The sequence below is a fragment of the Chroicocephalus ridibundus genome, chromosome 4 (genome assembly GCF_963924245.1).
Source record: "Chroicocephalus ridibundus chromosome 4, bChrRid1.1, whole genome shotgun sequence".
Taxonomy (NCBI): domain Eukaryota; kingdom Metazoa; phylum Chordata; class Aves; order Charadriiformes; family Laridae; genus Chroicocephalus; species Chroicocephalus ridibundus.
Window position 1 is genome coordinate 73799860 of NC_086287.1, and position 25409 is coordinate 73825268.

At 50.2% G+C, this 25409-nt stretch overlaps 2 protein-coding genes across 2 annotated transcripts in view; both read right to left on the reverse strand.

The window, feature by feature from the left end:
- The window catches only part of ATP6V0D1 (ATPase H+ transporting V0 subunit d1), a 37341-nt gene extending 16997 nt beyond the window's left edge, over positions 1-20344 (reverse strand). The window contains exons 1-2 of the mRNA XM_063334108.1: positions 20155-20344; positions 8804-8975 (exon numbers count right to left, since the gene is read on the reverse strand). Coding sequence (XP_063190178.1) covers positions 8804-8975; positions 20155-20284 — 302 coding nt within the window. The 5' untranslated portion in view covers positions 20285-20344. The remainder of the gene's footprint in view (positions 1-8803; positions 8976-20154) is intronic.
- A 1063-nt stretch (positions 20345-21407) lies between these two features.
- Positions 21408-24446, reverse strand: AGRP (agouti related neuropeptide). Its single transcript, XM_063333656.1, has 4 exons — positions 24377-24446; positions 22563-22753; positions 22218-22315; positions 21408-21599 (listed from the first exon to the last, which is right to left on the reverse strand). The coding sequence occupies exons 2-4, from the start codon at positions 22735-22737 to the stop codon at positions 21408-21410; spliced, it is 465 nt and encodes a 154-aa protein (XP_063189726.1). The 5' UTR covers positions 22738-22753; positions 24377-24446.
- Positions 24447-25409: the final 963 nt, after the last annotated feature.

Here is a 25409-nt window from a genome sequence, read left to right on the forward strand (position 1 = left end):
TGCCTCACTGAGGCTTGTTCAAGTAACAGACAGTGGATGTACTGAGTCAAATCCTTAAATCAGTTTCTCGGCTCAGACTAGAACATGTCAGACCAACGGCTTCTGGCCAGGAGCAGTTTTATCCTCCCTCTGCTGCTGAAGCTCAGGCAGTCCAGGGAACAGCAAGAACAGATGCAGCATGCGATGGTCTCTGCTCAAAGTGTGCTCATCTCTTCCAATCTTTGCACGCTGCCTTTCCTAGAGTCACACCAATAAAAACCACACCTAAGTGGTAGGTTCGTGAACCTGCCAAAGAGAAAGCCAAGAATTTCATGGTTGCCGCCACAAACCAAGGGCACTCAGCCAATAAGTGGGTACCCTGCTAAACTTAGATCGACGAGACCATTTCACAGAGTTATAACTTCACAGTACTACAGATGCTGTGGCAGCCTTTCAAATCCAAGTATCCAGGAATGTTCTCAGCATCAATCTATATTTAGCTGTATCTCCATGTGATTTTTACCATCTTCTAGTGAGTCTAGGTCTCTTGGGATACTGACCTCAGTTTTCCAGTGGCATCATCCGGTAACTTATAAGCAGTCATACAGCGTTAGCTGCACTCAAGGCTAGCAAGAAAAAAAAAACCTAGATGAAGTACTCTTAATTTGGAGGCTTTGTGAATATAACATTGTTTTCTAGATGTGTACAAAACCGCTTGAAACACCAGGGAATGTTTTGAACACCTTGCAGCCTTGTTGCAAGAGTCTCTGGTTGCTTAAACTTAGTGCCTCAAAGCTTGAGAAACACAAGGCTGGTACGCAAGGCTGAGTCCTGGCACTCTGCTGAGCAGACTTCAGCACTAAATACATTTTAAATATTGACCAGAAACATCTAATCATGCTGCTTTCACATAAACCAGCTGCAAAAGCCAAACTTAGTATATACTGTTTTCTTACCTTCCTTACATGCAAAGCACTAAAAAAAAAAAAAAAAACACAAACAAATAACCAACCAAAACCCACATTCCAAGGACAAAAAAAGAAGATTAAAGACTGCACTGTGCAAACTCACTGTCCCCAAAACTGACTGAAGTAGCAAAGAAAAATGAGTGAGTTTAAGGGCCTAAGCACCCTTACCTGATTCTCCGTGAATGTGTGGTCTGGGTTTAGATAACATGCAGAACATTACTGTGCATACAGACCTGCTGCCAGCAGAATACAATAAAAATCATCATCCCAGTTGACATACAGTAAACCACGTGGGGTAGACGCAAGATTTTGCTTGACCTCTAAATATTGCAGTACTTTGCGGTATTTACACAAATCTCTGTATAAGTATTTGCTAGACTTCAGCACACAGAAGAGATGTGGAAAAGGGGACTAGTACACAAGATGTCCCCAAAAAGCGTTCAGAAGCAGTGCCTTTGCCCCCCAGGCCTTCTCTGGGCTGAACCTGCCAGCCTAGAGCACTGGGTGAGGCAAATCAATGGAAAGGTAAAAGGAAAAATGCAGGCTGCTAAGGTCCAGCACCAGAAGACCCTGAGAATGGTTTCAATCAAGGGATGAAGCACGTTACACGGAACAGAACTGATCAGTGAACCCTAATCCAACCGAAGGCACTGCGCACAGGTTGTCTTCTGGAAAAGTTGCAACCACACATAAATCGATTGGAGGAACATTGATAACCTCCTAACACACTCCCTCCCTGTTTTATTTCTCTAACAGAAATGCTCTTCCACCTGTAGAGGGAAAGATTGCGAGAAGGAACATGAGGGAAGTACAAGGACTGTTCTTGTGAGCTGCAGAATCACCAGAGGCATTCAGCTTTAAACAAAGCCCAGGAAGATAGCGAAGTCCACACGCTGCCTCTGGATGAAACAGCATCAGCTTGGATGGGGATGTTATCCAGGGCGAAGCATTCTCACCTGGTTACCCACAGCTTGCATGCCTGAACCCCCTTCTCAGGGCTGCAGAGTTTCATTAAAGATTTCTCTATGTTAGTGAAACACGGTCTCACATCTGGAGCTCCTCACCTGCTTTTTCCTACATCTTTACTGCCACCAATAACATTTTGCTAGCTCTTCCAATCATCACCGTGGCTCACTCTGTTTGCGTTTGCTAGGCACCATGCTAACACCTTCCAAGCAACAAACAGCACCAGTCAGCAGGAGGTGAGTTATACTGTACCAGTTCAAATCCACTGGCAAAATGAAGTGTCTTCCAGGCACCAGACGTCTGGGGAAAAACGCATCCCCTCAACATAACACACAGTGAAATCCACCTTTCAAAGACTCCCTTTCCAATGAGGGCACCTGCATTCACACCCTTTTGAAAGACGACTTCCATGTGACCACTGAGGCACGCAACCCAGTCAATCTTCAGAGACACTGGTTCTGGGAAACTGGTATGAGATTTGTGTCCTTTGGGTACGCAGGAGAAGAGATGCAGTTCTGATGCTGCTACCCACAGGATGCAGGTCTGTGATCATTTCCAGACCATTAGCTACATGCCCTCTTATTTTGAATGTTGCATAATCCCTCCAAGAACTTGGCTTATCAGTTCAACTTTGCACTCCCTGCAAACAGGGAAGCTGTTTGTCAGAAACCTGTGCTTCTCTGCCAAAACCGTCTCTGCCAGAAAAGGCTCGTAAACCTTTACTGTAGTGGCTGGCAATCCTGCAGTAAATTTTTACTTCCCAATCCCACCGCCACCAAAGAGTCAACGACTAATTGAAAATAGTATAGCGCAGTTTTAAGCACAGCAGCATGTTGCATTCACCCAAATAAACTGCAAGTGTCAGTAACAAAGCATTTGGAGTTTTTTCTTCTGCAAGAAAGGACTTCAAAAGGATGTAGTCATATTCCGTAACCTCTGCAGTTGTGCCAGGATGCACACTCCAGTATATTTAGAATAAAGACAGGCAACTTCCTACTCCAGAGAAGAGGATTACTGCTCTTCAGCTCAAGTAGCAATTGAAACAATTTGGCTCCAGAGAAACTGCTGCAAGATTAAGTTTGAACTCAAAGTCATGCAGCAGAAACTAGATCTATCCAGTGCAGGGGAGAGGCAGAGCAGGACTGGGTCAGGGAGAAGGTAACAGAGGGAAGTGTCAGCTAAGAAGAGGCATGCGCAAGGGGAAAAGGTACATGCAGTCTCATCAAAAACACATCTTGTGACCACAAAAACATACTCGAAGCCAAGTTCCCAGCTGCATCCTCAGGGCAACAAAGAACCCAGTTCTCAGCCCTAGCAGACTGGTAGGGTAAAGACAAAAGATGACCTAGTCTGTCCTCTGATGATGGGCTTGAGCACAGGTTTGGAAATGTGTTTAGACCCATCTCCACCCAAGACCTCACTCCTACAGCGGACTCAGTTTCCACACAGTTACAGCAGCTCCCCCTTGAGCACAAGCTCAAACCCTTCTCTGCCCATCAGCTTGCTGCAAGGGCTCAAGGGACAAGGCTGCTGTGAAACCAGACTTCCCAGAGCAGGGAAGACTGCGCTGAGCGAGGGCAAAGCCACTCCCTTTTCTTTTCCCCCCACTCCTGGAAAAATACTAAAGCTGACAATCTGATGAGGCTACAGCAGGCTAGAGTGAGGAGTGATACCACGATAAAGAATCCTATCTAAACTGTATACAGGAACAGTTGAAGGAAGGAGACAGGACATGGCACCGTGTCAGGCTAACACAAAGAACAAAGCCTTTACAGAAAGGCAGGGCAGAACATCACTGAGAAGAACCTAAAACCCACTTCCATCCCACAAGTCAATATGTGCTTGTTGAATTCAGGAAGTGGGTTTTGCTGTTTCAAGTACACTTAATACCTGTTTGTTGCTGCCCTACAGAACATCGCTGCATTCCCTCAGCCAAACAGTCAATTGTTTGTGTTGGAGCAGAGATGTTAGCAGCCAACTTGTGCCTATCAGTCAGAACCTACTACAGGCAGATGAAAAACAGAAGGAAGCACCAGCAGTCTTCAGCGAGGAGCTGCCTAGCAAGAGGCAGAGCTAGCAGGTGTTTTACAGAGACCATGGCAGGCTCAGCAAGTTGAGCTTTTGCTTGCCACGATATGCAGTGGCAAAGGCCGCCAGCTACAGCCACCACTTGAAAAAAAAAAAAAAACCCAAACAAAAGGGAAATCGGCCAACTTCCTCAATATTTTGGTACTAACAACGCAACACTTGCCACAGAGGAGTTCCTGGAGAGGACTGCAGCCAGGAAAGAATCAGCATGGTGCCAGGAGAGGAGCACGACAGGACAAAAAAAATAATAAAAAAAATAAAAAAAAAAAATCAGTGGCAGCAAGTGACTTAGGGAACAAAGACCATGCTTTGTGGTTGCGGCTTAGCTGTGTTCTTGGGCCAGTTTTGTTCATGTGCTTTTAAACACTGTTCTCTCCCCTAAGCTTAGGAGACGAGTCAACTCCTGCCCACCTCCCTAGGTGACCGTCCTTACCTGTGGCACGGTGTGCACCTGGGGACAGGCAGCCACGGGGCTGGAGTGCCACCTTCCGGCAAGTCACAGGCAGCGCTGTCTCATTTCCCTGGAGCCGTGCAAGGAGAGCACACCAGGGGCACACATCCTCCTGGTGCTCCTCCTCCTTCCTGTGGCCTCACCACGGTCACGGGCCACTTAGAAGAGGCAAGAGAAACCACAAAGCATAATCCCACGCAGGCTTTTGGCAGGTTGGCTCTGGAGCCATCAGAGGAGACAAGGACTACAGCTGCTCCCAAGACAAGACGGTTCCCCAGATCTCCTCAGCAATGTGCCCTGGGTCAAGATCTGAGCACCCTCCAAAAACAAGCAACTCTGGAGAACACAACAGTCACCTGTGGATCAACTCAAAAGCACCCCAAAGTCTAGTAGGACATTCATGAAGGAGAAAGCCCGACTGTTTTTTTAAGTGCTTGATCCATCATCTCCTGGCAGGTACACCCTGGCCACTCTCAGTGAAATGGTACCCAAGGGTTTAACTGGCCTCAGTGGGCCTGTCTCGTGTGAGGTTATCCAGTATTTCTAAGAAGGCCAAAGAAATATTAGTACGTAGAAAGGCATCCAGCAGCAGTGAGTTTCAGAGCTGAACTGGACATGCTACAAAACATTTCCTTCCATTTTAAGTCAGACACACCTCCTACAATCCCACTCGATTTTAAAAATCTCTGTTTACAACCCAGTGCCTCTCTCAAGGGAGCCCCAGTGAACTCAAGCTTTCCTCCTGCAGAAGCCAGCCCTGCTCAAATTTTCCATATCTTTCTACCATTTTTTATTTCAATTCAGCCTGTACAGTTTTAGCACATGGACACATTCAGTTGAGTACAATTTCTTCTTCTGACCACCTGGTGCCTCGCTTGCCCTGAGCTGTCTACCAGGAGCAATCATTACCATTTCCTGCTCAAGTTTCATTAACTACCCTAAAAGAAAGGAGTGAGAAATAGCCATGTTCAAAAAGGCAAAGAGAGATCACCCCATAATGCCTGTGTGCCCAGCCAGAGTGGAAGATCAAGGGGCTTGTCCCAGCGTCGCTCAGGGTAGGCAGGATGACACAGTACCTCTGTGTGCACAGACACAACATCCCCAGCATGCCAACATCCTTTGGCCAAACATCTCTGTGATGCTGCCCACACACAAGCCTGGGTTAGCTGAAGGCTACTGGCACAAGTACACGCTACCAGCACGTAGCTACCAGCCATGAAGGCTACTGGCACAAGTACACGTTACTAGCCTCCAAACAGAGCTGTTCTGCACTCCAGCTATTTGGGACATGCGTGGGAAGCTTCACGCTGTCAGCAGGACAATAATCCCTGAAACTTCTGCCTCCTGCACCAAACCAAGACCTACTACAACCCACAGGACAGTTTCACAGAATGGAATCATAGAATCACAGGGTCGTTTTGGTTGGAAGAGACCTTAAAGATCACCAAGTCCAACCGTTAACCTAGTACTGCCAAGTTACCACTAACCTATGTCCCTCAGCACCACATCTACACGTCTTTTAAACACCTCTAGGGATGGTGACTCAACCACCTCCCTGGGCAGCCTGTTCCAGTGCTTGATAAGCCTTTCAGTGAAGCAAATTTTCCTAATGTCCCTGATTTTTTTTCAGGGAACAAAACACAGCCTGAAAGGCAGCCCAAGAAATCTACCCTCTTTTCTACCAGCCCAGTCACTAAATACAGGACATATTCAACAGAAGATATTAAGACCCACTGGGTAAAACCAGCACCCTCTCCAGACTCCTTGTGTTTCACTGTCCTCATTCTTCTGTGTTAACTCATCTGCCGTGTCATTAGAAGTCTGCTTCCACAAAAGGCTCCACAAGAGAGCGGAGACACTTCATGTACCAAAACGCCTTTTCTCCCACTTCATCTTCTGTCTGCCTTCCTCTAGGCAGCACTGCAGACAGTGGCATTAAAGCAAATCTTGTGGGCAAAAAGGGAAAGAGATGAGAGTGAAGACAACTCAAGGAAGACACATCCTGTGCTGAACGGGACCAATATATTCGAGATGAGGTTACGCAGTAGGTAAGAGATACAGATATCTGCACAGAATTGTGTTTTGCTATAGAGAACTCATCAAAATCAGAGAGACAGAAGCAGGACAAGATCAAAGTTAAATCAAGTTGAGGGCAAAAAAACAGTTTCAAAGCTAAGTCATTCAAACAGTCTCCAGATTACATGAGATGTTTAAGGTCTTCTGCACAACTCAAGCTGGATGTAGACACTGGATAAAAGTCAACAGGACTGGTGTAACAGGAAACTGGATTTCCACAGCTATTTGCAGCCTTCCTACGAAGTCATGCAGTGTGTAATGAGGGCAGGCATGGCCTGAGACCTTGCAGTTCATCTTTTCCATGCACTGGTTTTCAAAGCGGGACAGTTAGGAAACAGCAAAGTTTTAAAGTCTGCAAGATACTCACGTGTCCTCCCCAGACTACTGCCTTTAAACAAATACAACACAGGCTAAAAGAAGAGACCAGTAGGGATTACTGTGTTACTTCCATAAAGCTAGACATTTCCACAAACCTGTAGAGCAGCAAAGGAAAAGCATCAGTGGAAGACAAGCTACCTAATATTGCCAGGCTCAAACAGTACTGACACCTTTACAGCAAATTAAAGATGGGTGAAGAGGTGTTTTGAAAAGTTGGAGAAAATAGAAGAGATTGCTCCACACAACTAAGATGACGAGCTAGAAACTGCTTCATCCCATTGCAAACACTGCTGCAAAACGGGGGCTTAGTAATGTCTTGCTGGTGACTTGCCATGTCTTGTTCCATATCAGGAGGCAAATATGAAAACTCCATGAATTTTAGTGTCAGGCATATAAAACCACTTAGAAAATAGGAAAAGCTTAAAAGACAGGAAGCTTTAGCACAGCGACCCATAAAATAACAGATATGAGCCACTGAGCTAGAAAAATGAGATAGTGTTACTGTCCAGACATAGAACAGACAGAACAGGAAAGAATGTGTCAGAGACACAGGTCTTTAATCAATATTTCCACATGCAGGAGATGCCACAGACAGGCCAAAATTTAAAAATCTTTGAATAGACCACAAAGTCCTTTCCATATCAGCCTGTATCATTCAAAAAAGAAATCTCTAGGTGACAAGGAAGATAACGCACACACAAGTGCCAAAAATGCAAGATTAAACACACTTGCCAGAGTGCCTGCAATGAGCCCAAGCTCACTATATCAAATAAATTAATACTGATATATTAACTACGCTACTTGAGAACAGAGTACAACCTTCTTCTCAGAGATCTAAGTTAAAAGTCATGCCCTACTGAACCAGTAATTCGCTGGTTAGGAAAGACCACTCTCCTTGCTTGTTAAGAAAGCTCACTAGCGTGCAGTTTGCAAGCCAAACTAGAGCTTAAAGGAACGTAGCAATTTCATTTTATTACTAATTAAGACAAGAGCAACACACAGGGAAGCAGAGGGTTGTGAAAAACCGCTAGGAAAAGATACTTGCATGAACGCTGTGCTATTTCCAGCTTTTCACATCAGCTGAACCTGCTGTGGGAGTGCACATGCCTCATGTCTTTTCATGCGCTGACAGAGACGTGCTGAGGCTGCTGCAGCCCCGTCTTTCCCTGATGCATATTCTGGGCCTTCCCTTCCCCTAGTGCTGGTGTTTGTCAGGTCCCCTTGAGCTAGCTCAGAAAAACAAATCAGTCAAAGATTAACCCCAAAAGCTGTTCAATTTTTGGGCAGCTCAATATCATGAACCAGCTTGTGATGGGGTGAGAGGAAGGGCTACAGCTCCTGGAGTGGGATGGCAGGATCACAGAAGCCCTGACAAAGGCTGATAGCCCTTGGTGGGGCAGAACTAGCAGCCAACTGTCATGCACATGCATGGCATGTGTATGTTTTGCAGCAGGATCACATTTTAAAAAGCCCAGGAACATTTAACACAAGGGACAAGGGTAAATGACAGCTCTAACAGAGACTGAGCCAATTCTGCAATGGAAGGCAGCTAAACAGCTGTGCCAGTGAAGCATGCACACCCTGGTGATAGACTTTAAGAAGTCAGAATGCATTTTAGAAGGTAGAATCCCTCACTAAGCAAGAGCAAAGAGCTGTGAAAACGTTACAAGACCCCCTGAAACCAGACACAGAGAGTCCAGAGTGAAGCCTTTAATAACACAGTGATACTGTGCTGCTGGTTTGAGACCTCCAAGGTACAACCAAAACAGTTTCATTTCAGAAGCTGCAGAAAACATAGCAGCTGCAAGGCTGAGTGTGGAAAGTTGGTCTGAGAGCCCTCAAGTCTGGAAAAACACCAAAAAGTTTCAAACGCTGTTCACAAGCGGCTGGTACTCACGTGATGAAGTCCAGAAAACTTGCTAGGGGCTCATACGCATGGTTCCTCATGTGACGAAACTCCACCACCATCTTCTCCTTCAACTTGTCGTCTATGACGGAGACAGTGAGTGGGGAGGCTTCATTGGCCAGGAAGTTCCCATAGTCTGTGCTCTGGAGGTGCAGTTTCAAGTCTGAAAAAGAAAGAATAATTCCACTCTACAGGGTTTGTGTTGGGTTTGGGTGTTGGGGTTTTTTGAGCATACCCAAGAGAGCTGTGGCTCAGCACTTCTCTAGGCATTCTCTTCTCTGAAAGATCACCTAGACAAAACCCACATGTTAAGACATATGTTTATATTTGTGCTTAGTTTTATCACAGACAATCCAAAGGCAGTAAAACATCAGTGTTTCACCATACCAGCCTTGCCCCATCTTAAAGAGGAAACTGTGACACTACCTGTGCAACACACCTGTGTCAGCTGTCATCTGTGCTCGATCAAGATGGAAGGTTACTGATTTTCTAGGAAGTATTTGCTAGAAATTTAGGGGAAAAAAAATAAAGAAACAACTTAAGCACTTCCTCTAGCCAAAAGGGCTCTGGTTGCAGGCTTCTCTGAAGCAATCAGGACCAAGAACCTATCTGCACCCACAAGCAAGTTTCCTCAGACACTAGCGATGTGGAGGCGTCTGAAAAGTTTTCAAAGCCAGAGACACAAACAGCAACCTTGGAATTATAAAGCAGCTCGGCATTACATCATCAAGTTAGTCCAACTAATTGCACTGGTAAAGAAGAGTCAGAGGCAGAGAGGGGCTGGTGGAGAGGAAGGCCATTTAAATCAGTCTCTTATGGTAGGCAACCCCTGCCCAGGATGGGGGAACATGCTCAGAAGCCTTCCCCTCCTCCAGTTTCAAGTAGAGGAAACCTCCATTTCCTCCGTTACCCTTGCTGCAGGTCAGGTGCCCAACCAAGCTGCAGCCCTGGCCAACAAGCAACCACAACATGCTGAGCTCTGTCAAGATAAAACCTCTGCTTGAGCCAAAAGCATTTAAGTGTCTCTATGGAAAAACTGAATCCAGAACTGAGGAACGTCATATAATCCTGCTCTTCAAAACTCTACTAGTTACATTGGTACACAATGTTCATCTCCCTTCAGCTTCACCTCAGAGGGCCAGTTAGGCAAGCACCCTCCCAGGGATTCAAGACCTTTATAGGGAAAGGAAAGTAGCTGGAAGAGTTTAGTCAAACCAGATGTGAACACACTGTCCAGAGACAACAAAACAAAGACATTTCTCCCTGGTTTCTCTGGAGCAGGAGCACCGAGGCTGCCTTTCCCTTCCACTGAACCATATGAATCCTCAGCATTATGGCACAAGCATCCACAAACCGAGGTCAGAGCAAGGACTCAGCCCAGCTTGAGGAGTTTGATCTTTTGACATCACACCCAGCTACAGGCACAAGCTGGAGAGCTTCCTCGTACTGACCTCATACTCTACAGAGTGACACTGTCCTCAGCCCGAGGGGTGGAAGGGTCAAAGGTCTTTCAAGCTGACTTTAACTCTTCTGGGTATTTCCAAGGGGGTCTAGCAAAGATGGTTTTGACCCAGCACTTTTTAGTTATGAAGATGTTACCACTGCTAAGTCTCATAGGAAACAGATGGTGGTTATGGGGCAGGGGAAGGCCAGAGACTTAAATAGCACTCAGTTTCTGTCATGCTTCTCAGTAAGAGGAGAGTTTGGTGGTACTCTTACTTTTAGTAAGGAATCCTGGATGCAGCAGAGAGCTACTGCCCAACAACATGCCCTGTGGCTGAAGTAAAGCAGAAACTTAACCTAGATCTCTGTTCCCCAGACTATGCTGCAGCTAAACAGCTGTGTTTTACTCTACCAACACATCACCAACTTCTGCTCACACTTTTGAAGTGGGAAAGCATGGTCCAGATAACTCAAGACAATGGAGTTTTCAACGTGGCCCTTGTCAAACACTGGATCATGCCGAAACTCAGAATGCCCCTCACCTCCACACAGCCTCCAAAGGATTGTTATTGATGGTAATCACTTCCTATACCCTGCAAAAAACCCAGCTCACAGGCAGCACCATGCATGCAAAGAGTTTTGCAATTGTTTGATGTTTGAAAGCCAAGCTACAGTTATAGAAGGGAAATCTACTGGAATTAGGTCTTAACAAGTTTCAGTCCCTCTTTTGAAAGCTCCTGGATGATGAGCTTTGGAGTCTGAGTGGAAATTAAGTCCCATTGTCAGGTCAGGGCTTTACTAGTTTGCTTTTAGCAGAGTCTAGAGAAAGCATGGAGCAAAATTCAGCAGGATATGAGAGAAAGGGTCCTCGTAAGAGTACTGCACCCATAAAATCAGACTGCAAGGGAAAGCACAGGGGACTGCAGTAGCTACCATCCATACACCTCCTACTTTCAGCTCTCTGTACAGAGCTGTAATGAAAACCAAGCCTGCCCAAAAAGGCATGTGATGTTGTTTTGCAGCTATACAGGACCTTGGAGAGGAAGCAGCTTTTGCATGTCCTACCACATCTCACTTCAGTAGGGAAGCTTCCAAAGCTTTCAACTTGCTTCCTTGACTCCAACTTTGCTATGGCAAAACCACCAGTTCCTTTTGGTATCATTGTGACCTGCAACTACGCTCATACTTTTGAGGCTGCAAGAAGCCACCTTGCTATCAGATCACTTGATGCTTAATAACCGTGACATAAAAAGTAGACTTTGCTGTACCATTCACTTCCAGGAGGTCGGAGCTGCATCACATTTAGACCAGAGCCACACAAGTTGCACATCGTGCCTCGCAGCCTCTCCCATGAGCTGCTTGGCCAGAGCATTTTGTCCTGCTCGATGAGGGGGTTGCCCCCCCAACTCCACAGCACAAGAGCCAGCACAACATTATGTTGCAACTGGAATGAGGGCCATGTTTATATAACACTTGGAATTAATTTTTACAGAGAAGGCCAGACACAAATTTGCAAGAACTAAACTCTTCTGAATCTCTTAGCATCCAAGCAGACAGAACAGAACATATTTTCCAGAAATTGGACCAGATTTATAAACCCTGACTCAATGTATCCCACGGCATACCAGTGCGTTACACGAGCCTGTCCTCCTCCAGCCGCTGGGCCGGTCACCAAGCCTCAGCCAAGGGGCTTTGGGAGTTTTTAATAGGACTATTCACATGTCAGGCTACTCAGATAAGAATGGACTAATCCCGTGGTTTCACAAATCCCCTGCCAGAAGAGCTGTCCCAGTAGCACGGTGACTAACTAGTGGACCCACTGCTGAGCAAGCCCCAAGCTCTCCAAAGGCTCAAGTTCCTATTTCCTAACACAAGTTCAGACCGAACTGGATTCGGTCTCTGGCAGCGACGGCAGCACCTTGGCAGGGGCGGCTGCCAGAGATCTCACACGCTGCATGTCGACGAGACGCCAGCTGCAAGTCTTCCGCCATGCCTCTTCCCCAGCTGCCTGCAGAAAGGGAGAGAGACCTGCACCTAGAGCCCAGCCGCTCCCGATGAGCTCCTCCAGATGCTGACTAATAGCAGCACACGGCCTCAACCCAGCAATTGCTTTTGAGGGGTACGTTTGCCTGTTTCGGCATTTTTCCAAGTGGTTCACACACTTGAAGAAACAGACTGAGCCAGCATTTGGCAAGGGAGCACTTGAATTACCACAACACTTTTGTGCTGTCTCCGCCCCCGCAAAAGCTGGTAAATTATGGCCAGGTCACAGTTCCCAGAAAGCTGCCTCATGCAGGAACACAACAGCTTGTCAGAACAACAGCCTTTTTCTGCTGAGTATTCAAGTAGGATAGTGCTCAAGACTACCGTGACATGTACTTACAGCAACATCCTTTCAGCTCTTGGATGGGGCCCTCTGGTTTTGATGCAGTTGGCTGAAGCTTAATTCAACACACCACTGTGCCAGCACCACACCTTGACATTTCAGATGACATTTTCTTGAGGGACTTCAGATCCACAGTAAAACTACTGTCCTCTCCTGCCAGTTTGCTTTGTCAAATCGAGCCATTACTCAGTCTTTCAGATATCCGTCAGTCCTCAAAGCCTGTCCTGTAAGTCCTACTCAGACAGAGTGATCCATGGTCCCACCAGCTCACGGTTCCACCCCTTCCCTCTTCAGCATCCTCCTGTAACTGCATCGCAGAGCTCTGAATCAAGTTAAGGGCTCAAGCACTTCTAGGCAAGGACTGATTTGTCTTCCCACACACAGGCATGGAATCAGCTTTTGCAACTTCCGAGCTGAACCGATGTTTTCACACAATTATCTGCTGTAACCCTGACATCTCACTCCAAAGCACCCAGGGCCATCACTGCATATATAAAAATTAAAATATCATTTGCCATCTCCCAGGCCTGAGGCAGTAAAGTAGCTGTGGGATTACACAGCAGTCTGCGGATCAGCTACATCGCCCACATCTCCCTTCAGAAGACTGCAGTCATTACCATTCAGCTTGCTCCTGTCTGTTTATAGCCACCTCAGACACTCGTGAAGCTCGTTCTCTGAAATCTCACCAAAAAAGCACCCAGAGACCCCTCATTCCCTGCAGAATTTAAGACTGTTTCTGTGGGTGCAGACCACCAGCAGTGACATGCCACCTCTCCTCTGCTACCTTGCAGCAAATTCTCTGGGCCACAGCTGGACACAGAGAAGTGTTTGGCCCTTTTCCTCACCACTGCCTCACCTCTAGCTCTTCACCTCTCCAAGATGTGCTCAGCACCAAGCGGCAGCCTGTGTGTCTAGCCCAGCCCTTCCTGGAGTTGAACTCACCCCCCGCAGAGCTTCAAACCCAGCATGGCCAGGTCTGGTTTCCTTTGGAGCACCTCAACCAGGTAGCCCTCTCTTGATCCTTCCAAAAGGTGAGGTAACCCCCCCTAGTCTACCCACATTTCCAGTAAGCTTCATCCCTAGGTACCCTTTCCCCCGCCCCCGCAAAAGCAGACCGCACTAAGTCACAACTGTAACCTCAGAGGTCTGGTACACTAACAGGACATCAGTCCAGCACCTAGTGCAGTGGTTTAAGGGAGAGGCAACAAGCCACTCAGACACCAAGAGAAACAGGGCGGAAAGCAGTCTCACACTGCAGGAGCTGACAGCAGAGGAAAAACAACAAGATGAAAGCACCAACAGGCTGCCGAGCAGCAATACTTGCCAGGAAATCCAGACACCATCATCTTCTAACGAGGGGCAGGACCCAAACAAGGGCTGAAGCTCCACCAGCGCTGAGAAGCTGACCTCAGCTGCTGCTTGAAGTTTAGCTAGGAGAAACTATGAAACAGGTCTCTGCCCAGTAAGGGAGGCCAGAACAAACAGCAAAGAGCCTCTGCTGAACTCTGCAGGAAGCCAGAGACCACAGTATTTGTTTGCCACCATGATTTAGCAGGCCATGGAAGTGCCATCTTCCAACAAATAATGTTTTCCTTGACCTTGTTTTAACAGGACAAGTGATTAACCAGCCACAGCGAGTGGTTACACTGGAGGACACAGGACAAAGTCCTGAGATTAGCAGGACAGCATTTCAGCTACTGCTCTGCTGCTGCACGAGCAGCCAGCAATCACAGGACAGGAATGGTCTATACCCTCCTTGGATCTCACCATTACCATACGTTCTCCCTCATCTGGCAGATGAAAGCTCTTGGGGACAGGGCCAGTCCTTCTGCACAGTCCCAGCAAGCAAGGGTCAGCTTTTCACAATGGGCTTCTAGATGTCAGGAAATAGACAGCATCATCGTTGTGCTTTTGAAAGAAGAGAAGGCTCCGGGAAGACCTTAGAGCCCCTTCCAGTCCCTGAAGTGGCTCCAGGAAAGCTGGGGAGGGACTCTGGAGCAGGGAGGGGAGCCATAGGGTGAGGGGGAACAGTTTTAAAATGAAAGAGAGATTTAGATCAGATATTAGGAAGAAATTTTTCACTCTGAGGGTGGTGAGCCCCTGGCCCAGGTTGCCCAGAGAAGCTGTGGCTGCCCCATCCCTGGAGGGGTTCAAGGCCAGGCTGGACGGGGCTTGGAGCAACCTGGTCTGGTGGGAGGTGTCCCTGCCCAGGGCAGGGGGGTTGGAACTAGATGATCTTTAAGGTCCCTTCCAACTCTAACCATTCTATGATTCTACCACATCGTGGCTTGGCTTCTATACCCACTGAATTCAGGATTCAGACTGAACCATTCTTAGAGTTCAAGATGGATCTAGGCATGGCCACACTTCAGGACCATCAAGTGGCCTCTCCCTGCTTGGTTGTGCAGCAGAGGAGCTGCATAGGAAACAATCTATCCCATTCTCCCCACACCGAGGGGAACACCATGAGCTCCACCATGGACTGAAGTGCCAAAAGCACTCTTGGAGGTAGCCTGTAGCTCTGGCAGGAATATAACTTTTCTATACAAGAGAGGACACGCTGCCCACGTGGTTAAGCTGGGAGAGACACCCAGCTCCAGCCTTTTGGGGCCCAAATTCCAGGACCACTGTGATAAAATGGAAGAGAGAACGGTAGCACAGCCCCTCCCATTCAGCGAAAAGAGATGTGGTGAACACTCAATACGTAACATCATAAAGCAAAGGCAGCCTCCAGGGAAGAAAAAAGATCCTTGAGACTATGAAAACAAAAGCACACGCTACTCTCAGCAGAAGCCTGGTGCGCAGAGGACATGCTCCCCAACATCCATTTCTTGGAGGCAAGAGCCCACGGCTCTGCTCAGGCAGGCCTTTGCCTGGGTACATCTAGTCATCCTGTGGTCAGACAAGGGGAAAACAGTCGCACCTCACCCCACAGTGGCTCAACCGCGTGCTCAGTGGACTTCAATACATTTCATCACCTCTCCTCTGCACGGAGAAACAGGGAAGAGAAATGGATGTCTTTACATTGAAGAGACATTTAGGACAGCAAGCCTTTAGCAAGCCACTCTTGAGTTAACCGAAAGCAGCACTCCCCTTCCGGGCAGCGAGGCAGCCAGCAGACCAATGCTGGAAATACTCTTCAAGACTCAAAAACAACCAACCTGCCCAGTCATGGTTTATGCCACACCACCCAGCCCTATATCAGGGGTTTGGTGCTCGCTATGTATTGCTACAGATTAATTTGACAGAAAACGAGTCTCTGGCACATGCGAGAGTACCATTCAGGCAGACCACCCTGCCCTGCAGCTGGCATGGAGCCAGCAAGTCTAGGACAAATGGGACCTACTTGCTTCAAGCTCTCCGATTTCACTGTTGGTTCACACGCGTCCTAGAAATGGAGGTCTGTGGACCAAACTGAGGAGATGAGAGAGAACCGCAGTCTTGGAAATCCTATCTTTCTAAAAGAATCACATGTATTTTCTTCTCCTAGCCACCTTTCACCTCCCAAATACATCTTTGGAGCTCAGGTGGTTACTGCGCTCTTCCCCAGGCTGACGTGACACGACACCACTACCTTGGGGTTATGAGGACTGAAAAACCAAGAGTTTTCATGGGACAAGTCCACAGCAGACCGATGAACTGCAGGCTGAGATGCACAAATAAAACACGAGAGACCCCTGAGAAAGCATGAGACTAGTTCCACATATGGCTTAAACAGAAGACAGGGCAGATCCCATCCCTCCAAGTGCATACCACTGTTTCCATAACACAGGCAAGTCCCCAGCTGAGCTGATTGCATGGACAGAAGCACCAGCACCCACAGAGAGGTGGTGGTGGAAACACACAGCCTCTGGAATGCCTCTCCCAACAGAGGGCCACACTAAAAAACTTGAGCCAACCACCTGCCTCTTCTCAGCTGGCCATTTCATAGCCTCAATACCCAGCTAGAAGATGACATGTCCTGCTGCTGGATTTCACCATACCAATCACAGTGGCAGGTCAGAAAGAAATCAGCTTCCTGTATTGTTCCTGTGGAAGCAAGAGGAACACTAGCAATAGGAGGCTCACAAACACTGACTTGAAGGTAAAGAAATTCCTGTTACTAAAGAAGATGCTTTTGTGTGCTTCCTAGGCTCCATACACTTTTTGCAGTATGAAGCATTGCAGATCAACAGTAAAGCCTGCTGATTACCCGCTGAACTCTGACTGAACTCGACTTCTTAAAAGTAGCACCGCTGCCCAACTGCATCAACAGCTTTTTATTCTCCAGAGATGAAAACAGACCTCCAACAGGCTACCATAGCTTTGAGGACCTGGAGATGGCTCACCATCCTTTCGACAGTACAAATCTGGGTGACTCAGAAGTTTGGTTATCAAGGACAGATTCCACCCAAGAACAAATCCCTGCTCACACCACTGAAGTGGAGGAAAGCAGCTCCAAGTCCTTCACTGACACCTTGCGTCAGAAGCAGGAATTGGCTACAACAGAGAGCCAAGCAGGTTCCGAGCAATACCCAGCACAGGTGTACAGCACACAAGGACCTCTGGCTGAGAACCAACCAAAGCACCAGGACTTTGGGAGCTGAAAGAAGGGATTAAACATATTATTGATGAGGGTTTCAAGAGAAAGCTTAAGCCAAAACAGCTCTCACACCCTCTCCTTAATGCTAGTCATGTTTTCCAGCCCTTCTTAAAGCCAGCTCAGGAGCCTGCCTGATCACAGAGAGCCTATTTGGCTTTCTATTTCTGACTCATCAAGAAGCAAGAGCTCAAGTCAGCTTACTCTGCGATCAGATCAGACAAGCAGAGACGACAGAGAATCACACAGAAAAGCAAGATCTCCTCCTTCCGGCAGCACTAAGCTCTCAGCCCAAGTCCTGCAGCAGAGAAGTCAATTCCTCTGTACTTCCAGACTGATCCTAGCACACAAAAGGGAGCAGCATTTCAGACCTGGAAGCACACTGTCCTCCAAGCAACGTCAACAGCAGTGACCAGCCAGATACCCAATTCCCAGGGCCAGCCCCAAAACAGCCTTGGTCCTCCAGGATTTCTCCACGGCCAAGGTGATCATCTGCTTCAAGACTGGGACTAACTGCAGAGACAGACTCACATGCAAGGGGCAACAGCAAAGACAAAACAGGAACAGTAGAGAAGAATGTATGAGTATTTTATGCTTAAGTACTTATTTTGGCTGCTAATAAGCTAGCCACTGCCTGGATTTAGTGCAGCTGGGAAAGAAATAATGCATGTTAAAAGTCTGTGGGGCACAGGAAACACATACTGAAACGGGAAAATCTGATCTAAAGAGACAAAGGAAAGAACTGGTCTGACCACAGACCCATATAAGTGATCAGGAACAACATTCCTTTGAAGGAAAATCCTCCTACAAGAGCACACTAGACAGAGGCACAGAAAGCCAAGTGGAGCAGGAACAGGATTGGCAGTGAACTCGGAACAGCCTTCAGGCTCTGAATGAAGCTTGACAAGGAGTACAGCAGCAGTCACTGCCACCAGAGAGCTGTCAGGGACAGGACAGTAACAATACCAAGACAAACATACGGGAACTCCAAACTGAGTCATTCCAAATGCAGAAAACACTGCTCCAAGGGTGAGCTACGTTTACGCAACTTGGTTCAGAAGGCAAGTAGTGGAGGAAAGAAAGAGAAGATATAAATATAGAAAGACTCCAAATAGCAAGTTATCTGCAAGGAAGGTGATAGTTTAGGGCATGCTGAGAATTCTGACTAGCAAAAGAGCAGGAGTACCTGCCACCACCCTCTTTCAGGCCCCAGGCTCCACAGCAGGAACACCAGAGACTGCTGCAAGCAGAGAGCTGCAGAAAAGTCTGCCTGGAAAGTCTGTCCTAAGTAAAAACATCCCAGGTATTTTTAAGGTAGAGACTGAGGCACATCATGGCACTCTGTTCCCATCCTGTTGTTTAACGGTTGCATGAGCAGCTCTGGGTGACTTACATCCAGGGTTCAGCTGGCCAAGTATCCCTCTAGATAGTCAATATTAATTTCAATCACCCAGCAACAATCATCAAGATAAAGCTGATGCTTAACTAGTATTTTCAGAAGAAAGACTGATCCAGTAATTATAGGTCCATTGACCAAAGCAACGGACGTCTCTGGATAAATATGTTTCTTGCCGATTTCAATAGAGACCTGGTTGTGGTCTTTGCGATTTGTGATCCAGGTTCTGTACACCAAGGAGTGAAAACTGATAAGCTGGTCACTGATACAGAGAAACAGTTTAGCACTGATTAATTAAGATGATGAGTTGACCACATGTAACAAGTATCACAGAGCAAAACCTTGACAGCCCTCCAGGTTTGTACATACTGATCTAGAAGAGGCAATGGCTGGAAATCAGAATTAGCCTTGAAAGAGAACTCAAGATTACAGGTGAAGGGCAATTCACCAGTGAGTTTTCTTAGATCCACACTGTAATTTTTCCACTAGCAATCCTTCAGCAGAAGCAGGTACTTTCCTAGACGACCCAACCATAGAATCATTTAGGTTGAAAAAGACCTTTAAGATTGACTCCAACCATAAATTCAACACTGCCACCTCTGCCACTGCACCACATCTACACATCTTTTAAATACCTCCAGGGAGGGCAACTCCACCACTTCCCTGAGTAAATATACAGCATATTGCAGGCAAACACAAGAATCTGACAAAGACACCTCCACCCTCCACAAAATAAGTGTGTCGCTAGGACTAAGAAGGATGCAAAAAGGGAAAAAACCCCAAACATGTAGAAGTATGCGAGAACTCTTCAATTGCACAACTACTTCAGGCCTGAGACGCCAAGTACTTGTCAAAGACAATGTTCAGCTAAACAAGATGTTACTCTGCATTCTTATCAGAACATTCAGAGTTTTTCACTCTTAGGTTATAAGCATTTTGGGACTAATTTGAGATTACTGAGAGACCACCCTGATAATCTTAATTGTGTCCTTAAAAAGATTTCCTGCACTGCCTGGAATTGAAAAGCATAGATAAACACTCATCAGCAAAGCCTGACAAACCCACCAGGCTCCCAACAACCGCAGGACACGCACCACGGCTGTACGGCCACCTCAAGAAAGCCCTGGGAGCTCGAACTTCCTCAAACTGCCATGTCAGCTGTTGAAATCACACGGCCAGGAAACCGAGTCAGCTGAGCAGCCGAGGCAGAGGGGGAGAGGACCAAGGGGACAGCACCTCAAAAATGCTGCTGTCGGCTCTTTTCCCCACTGATACGCAGCCCCTCGCCTCAGCCCCGGCCTTCCCCCCCTCACACCAGCCGGCCTTTCCCCTCACCTCACCAGTCAGGCCAGCCGAGCAGCCGAGGGGGAGGGCGGACCAAGGGGACAGCACCTCAAAAATGCTGCTACGGGTTCTTTTCCCCACTGCCACCCAGCCCCTCGCCTCCCCCCCGGCCTTCCCCCTCAGCTCACCGGCTGGGCCTTCCCCTCAGTGTGGGGGGGGGGTCCCGCCCGCCTCAGAACCCCGCCGCCACTCACCCTCCAAGCTCTCACACTGCACCAGGTTCACGTAGTCGCCTTGCCGCAACACCCCGGCCTTAAACCCTCGCACCAGCCCTTCCAGGTACCCGTTATCCACGTTAAAATACAGCTCCGGGAAAGACGACATGGCGGCCGGCCGACGGAGCGAACGGGCCTCACGTGACCCCACCCCCCCGCCGTCACGTGACGACAGAGCCGTCGCCGCGCGGCGTGGCCCCGCCCCCCTTCCCGGCAGGCTGTGCGAAGGGCGGGAAGGGCCTGAGGACATGGCGGCCGGCAGCGGGATGGCGGCGGGTGGGTGTTTGTGCATCCGATCCCTCACCAGCTCCGTTGCCCTTCTCTGGACACGCTCCAGCATCTCAATGTCTTTCCTGTGGTGAGAGGCCCAAAACTGGACACAGCACTCGAGGTGGGGCCTCACCAGTGCCGACCACAGGGGGACCATCACTGCCCCAGTCCTGCTGGTCTATTCCTGATACAGGCCAGGGTGCTGTTGGCCGCCTTGGCCACCTGGGCACACTGCTGGCTCACGTTCAGCCGGCTGTCGACCAACACCCCCAGGTCCTTCTCCACCAGGCATCTCTCCAGCCGCTCTGCCCCCAGCCTGTCGCGTCCATGGGGTTGGTGTGACCCAAGTGCAGGACCCGGCACTTGCCCTTGTTGACCCTCACACCATTGGCCTCGGCCCATGGATCCAGCCTGCCCAGACCCCTCTGCAGAGCCTTCCTGCCCTCAAGCAGGTCGACACTCCCACCCAACTTGGTGTCATCTGCAAACTGCCTGAGGGTGCACTCAATCTCCTCGTCCAGATCATTGATAAAGATTGTGTTCATCCTGCAGTACCCCCTTGGGCACCGATTCCTTGGGGTTGACAGCTCGCAGGTGCCCACTGGGTGTAAATCACTCTGGGCCACCATGAGTGATACTGGCAGGAGGAGAACACAAGCAAAAGTTCCCAGCGCAGCCAAAACGTCACTAAGGGTCACCCTCCTGCTGAGAAACCCCTCATTTGGCCAGGAAGGGCCTTGCTGTGGAAAAATAAACCCTCATTTTGTTGGACACGGAGGTGCCCCTGGACTCTTGGCTGTGCGGACACAGTGCCTACCCTCTGCCCCAAGATCCCAAGCAGATGCATTGAACCGTTCCCACTCGGCAACGGCTTTTGCTAACGACTGGTTTATTAGAGCGGCGGTGGAGGAGGACGCAGCGGCACGCATGGGCAGGGAGCAGGCAGCCCCCCGGCATGGGGGCTAGTTCTTGCCACAGGGGAAGCTGGTGCCGATTTTCCTGCAGTAGCAGAAGGCGTTGAAGAAGCGGCAGTAGCAGGTGGCACAGGGGTCGCAGCAGGGGACCTGGTGGCCCAGGCAGGACTCCAGGAGGCGGACACAGCGGCGGGGGGAACGCTCTTCTCGGCCCGCAGCCTGCACTTCTGTGGACGATGCCTGCCAGAGAGAGGAGGAGAAGGAGGAGGAGGAGGAGGAGGGTTGGTGGTGGAACCACCACGCCAGCAATAAAGAACTGTGTGGGAGCGAGCCAGGAGTGGCTGCTGAAGGAAACCCGCTGCTGCCAGCAGCGGAAAGCTCTGTCCTGCTCAGCTCCGGGCCGGGGCTGTTGAAAATCACCACTGAGTGCCTCTCTGTGGGCACCACTACCTTTTCCACCACATCTGAAGATGCATGCATTTATTTTGAAGCGCAGCCACAAACTTAGTTGAAGGGTGCCTGAACAGTGGCACTGGGGTCTGAGCCAGGCAAGAAACGGCACTGCCCAGCAAGCTCCTGCTCCGCGGAGGCTTCCTGAATTACACTTGGCGTTAATTAAATGCATCGCAGGAGTACGGGCTTGGACCACCCTCCTTGAGCGCTGGAGCCCCTTGGAGCTCTGGGCAGCCTCAGCCTGTCCCAGTCCTCCTCAGCAGGTGTCAAGCAGATATTCCCTGCCCTGGAAAGTGACACATTGGGCTCCAACCCACCCCTGGCCCTGTGGCAGGGAGAAGGCTGCTGTGGCCTGAGGCCGCCCCACTCTTTGGGGTGTCTGTGGGAAAGCTTGGGGAGCGTTACCTGCGGTTCCAGCATGCCGCCGCCCCTCTGCATGAGGTCACCATCAGCTTCTTGGACCTCCAGGGCCATCTGCTCAAACCCCAGCCTGGGGAGAGTTCCTGCAAGACACAGACATACAAGGAGGCTGCTGATAGTCCCCACGGTCATATGTGTCCCTCCCAAAAAGCCCCCTGCTCCCCATGGGCTGCCAGGCTGCCCTCACCAGCCAGTGAAAGGAGAAGCAGGAAGGATGCCCTGCATCTGACCCCGGGCGTGGGGTCCCCGTTTCTACGTTGGGACACTGGGCATGCCGGCGAGTGGCTGGTGGAGGGCAGTGTGAGGACATGGGGGGGCCCCAGGACTCACCGTCTGGCTCGGCAGACACCTCCTTGACTTTCCGGAGCAGGCTGGAGTAACGGGCTCTGTCGGCCCCCTCCAGCCCACCAGTCCCCTTCTGCAGGTGGCCGCGGCTGAGGTCGGCGGCAAGGATGGCCTGGATGCCCTGCAGCAGCCCGCAGCATAGCAGCAGCACATTCAGCATGGTCCTGGGTGGCAACCTGGGCAGAGGGGTCCCGGCCAGCATCAGCTTACCTGTTGGTCACCTGGACTGGTCCCCACCTCCACCCCACCACCGTCACCCCCTGAGCAACACCTCGGTGAGCACAGCCACCACGCCGGGCTGATTGCTGTCTTGGACTTGAGGGCCTTTCTTAGGCCACCACATGCCCGTGAGCTTCACGTGGACCTTCCAGAGCTAACGCTGGTGCCATGGACACCCCACCTGCAGGCACAGTCTTCATCTCACCACGGAGAGGGCCCAGCAGCAGAGGGTGGACTGAGAGTTGGTTTGTTTTGGGTTCATCTGTTGATCAACCAAACAGTTGATCTGTTCAGGGTCTCCCTGCCCCACTCACGGCCTTCAGCAGCCCCCAGCCCAGGGCGGGGCCATGCACTCACTGCCTGCACGTGCACGGGATGGGGCCAGAACATCTGACACGGCTCCTGCTGGGCACTGGCCCTCACAGAAACACCACTAGTTTTAAAGACCAGAAGCTAATATTTACCTCCTGGTCTGCATCTGGGCTTGGGTGTGCGAGCAGGACCTTGCAGACAACAGCCAACACTGGGGTCTCACGAGGTCCCCAAGTGCCACGGCAGAGGCAGCCCACCAGCAGCTCCATCCCCTGCCATTTTTCTACGGCAGCACAACTCATGGCCCAGCACCTCCCGGCTCCTTGTCCAGCTCCTCTGTATCACCTCCCTCTCCCAAGCCCACTTTCTCCTCCTGCCCCCAGCCTCGCGGCACGGCAGGGGATGGGCGGGAGCCACATTACATGGTGGAAACACAACAGACTGCCTGCGCATCGCAGCTGGAGCAGAAATCTCCCCAAAACTCCCTGGGAAATGACAAACTGCTTTGCTACAACTCATTTTGCAACCAAACCCCAAGGTCTGGGCACAATAAACAAACGAGGGGCCTTGAGAAGATAACGTGTAACGCGGAGGCTGGTGGAGAGAGCAACATCTGTGACATTGCTTAAGGACTGCAGCGATGGGCTGGATGTCACCGCCAAGACCCTCACAGGGGGCTCCAGCCCCTCTGTGCCACCCAGTGACCTGAAAAACCCACTGACGCTTGGCTGTGTGGCTTCCGTGTGGGAAGCGTTGGGATGCAAAGCCCCCTCTGCCTGGCACATGGGCACCGTCATCAGGAGATGTCCCCCTGGTTGGACCAGCTCAGTGTTTTTCACCTGCCCCCAGTGCAGGATTTACTTCCCCCTCCCTGCTCATGCGGGATTGCAGCGGGAGGGAGGAAGGTGAAGGTGGAGAATGCTGAGAAGAGGGTGAGGCTGGGCTGGAGGGGGCTCGGCAAGGAGGAAGACCACCCTGGGAAGGACTGGGCAAGCTGGGAAGACTGGATGCAGGATCAGGCTGTGGGCTTTGGGGGCCTTGCAGGGAGCCAAGGAGGGGACCCCACTCGCTGACGGCAGCCGAGTCCCATGAAAGCTCCAGCCCCAGCTCCTGCAGCCCCGAGCTCTGCTGGCCACTCCTCACCTCCCCATCCCCGCAAAACCACCCAGCTCTTTGCCGGGAGAGACCCCTCCAGGCCGTGGGGAGCCCCACGGCCACAGGCGTCACACCCCAAACACCCCCAAACCCTTCCCCTCGCCAGCACTGACCTCTCCGAGCGGAGAGGGGGCTTTGCCGCTCGCTGCTCCACCGAGCTCGCCGGGAGCACCGCTGCCGCTCTCTGCCTTGATGTCCTCCTCCCCACATGCTCACTGGAATTTATATCGGCTTTTTATTAATTAAGTGCCGCGGCCACATGACTCTGCTAACTACCAGGTAGGTGGGCTTCTCTGGAAACCGGTCTTTGTCTGGATGGAGAGGCAGCCGGCGGGGGGATGCGCAGGAGGGAGGACATCTTCTCCACGCCCCACGTGGCCACGGGGAGGGACAGATGCCCAAAATCCCAAGTTTTTTGAGAACAATCCCCAGGCTGCTTCCCTTCCCAGCTGTGCCGGAGCGGTGCCCAGGCTCTAGCCTGAGGACATCTCCCAGTTCCCATCTGGGGAAACACGAGGGCTGGAGGCTCCTCTCCCAAGACATGCTGAGCTCTTTACTGGTTTTCAAAGGCAACGTTGCCCACCCTCAGCTCCAGGTGGGCACCCAGAGCCTCCAGAAGTCCTCTGCTCCTGACCACTCGCCATCTGCAGATTCTTTGGGCTCCCACCTAACTGCATCTCTCTTTTGAGTGTCCTTTGGAAAACTGCAGCTCCCCAGAGCCTGGTGGTCTCCAAGGAGCTCCCTTGTGCATCCCAGGCTCCACTCCACCGTGAGAAGGGAGGAACCGGCTCCACTGTTCTCCCCAGCCCCGATGCTGGCTTTCACAGCCATCGTACGTGGCTCCTTGAGCTTCTTGGTTGCTCCTTGAGCTTCTCAGTGCCAAGACCTTGGAGGGCTGCTCCAAAACCTGAAGGGAGCTACAGCCAGCCCGTGCAGCCTCGGTGGCAGGGCCAGGTGCTGGTGGAGGTGGCATCTCCACAGGGGACGTGCGTTATGGGCGCACCCCGTGCCTGTTCTTGCTATTTCAGCAGAGGGCTTCAAAGCAGTGTTGGCATGTGTACAACAGGGATACGGACCTGCGGCACCCAGCTCCCCATCAGGAGAACGATCTGACCCCAACACACGGGGGCCTTTCCTGAAGAGGAG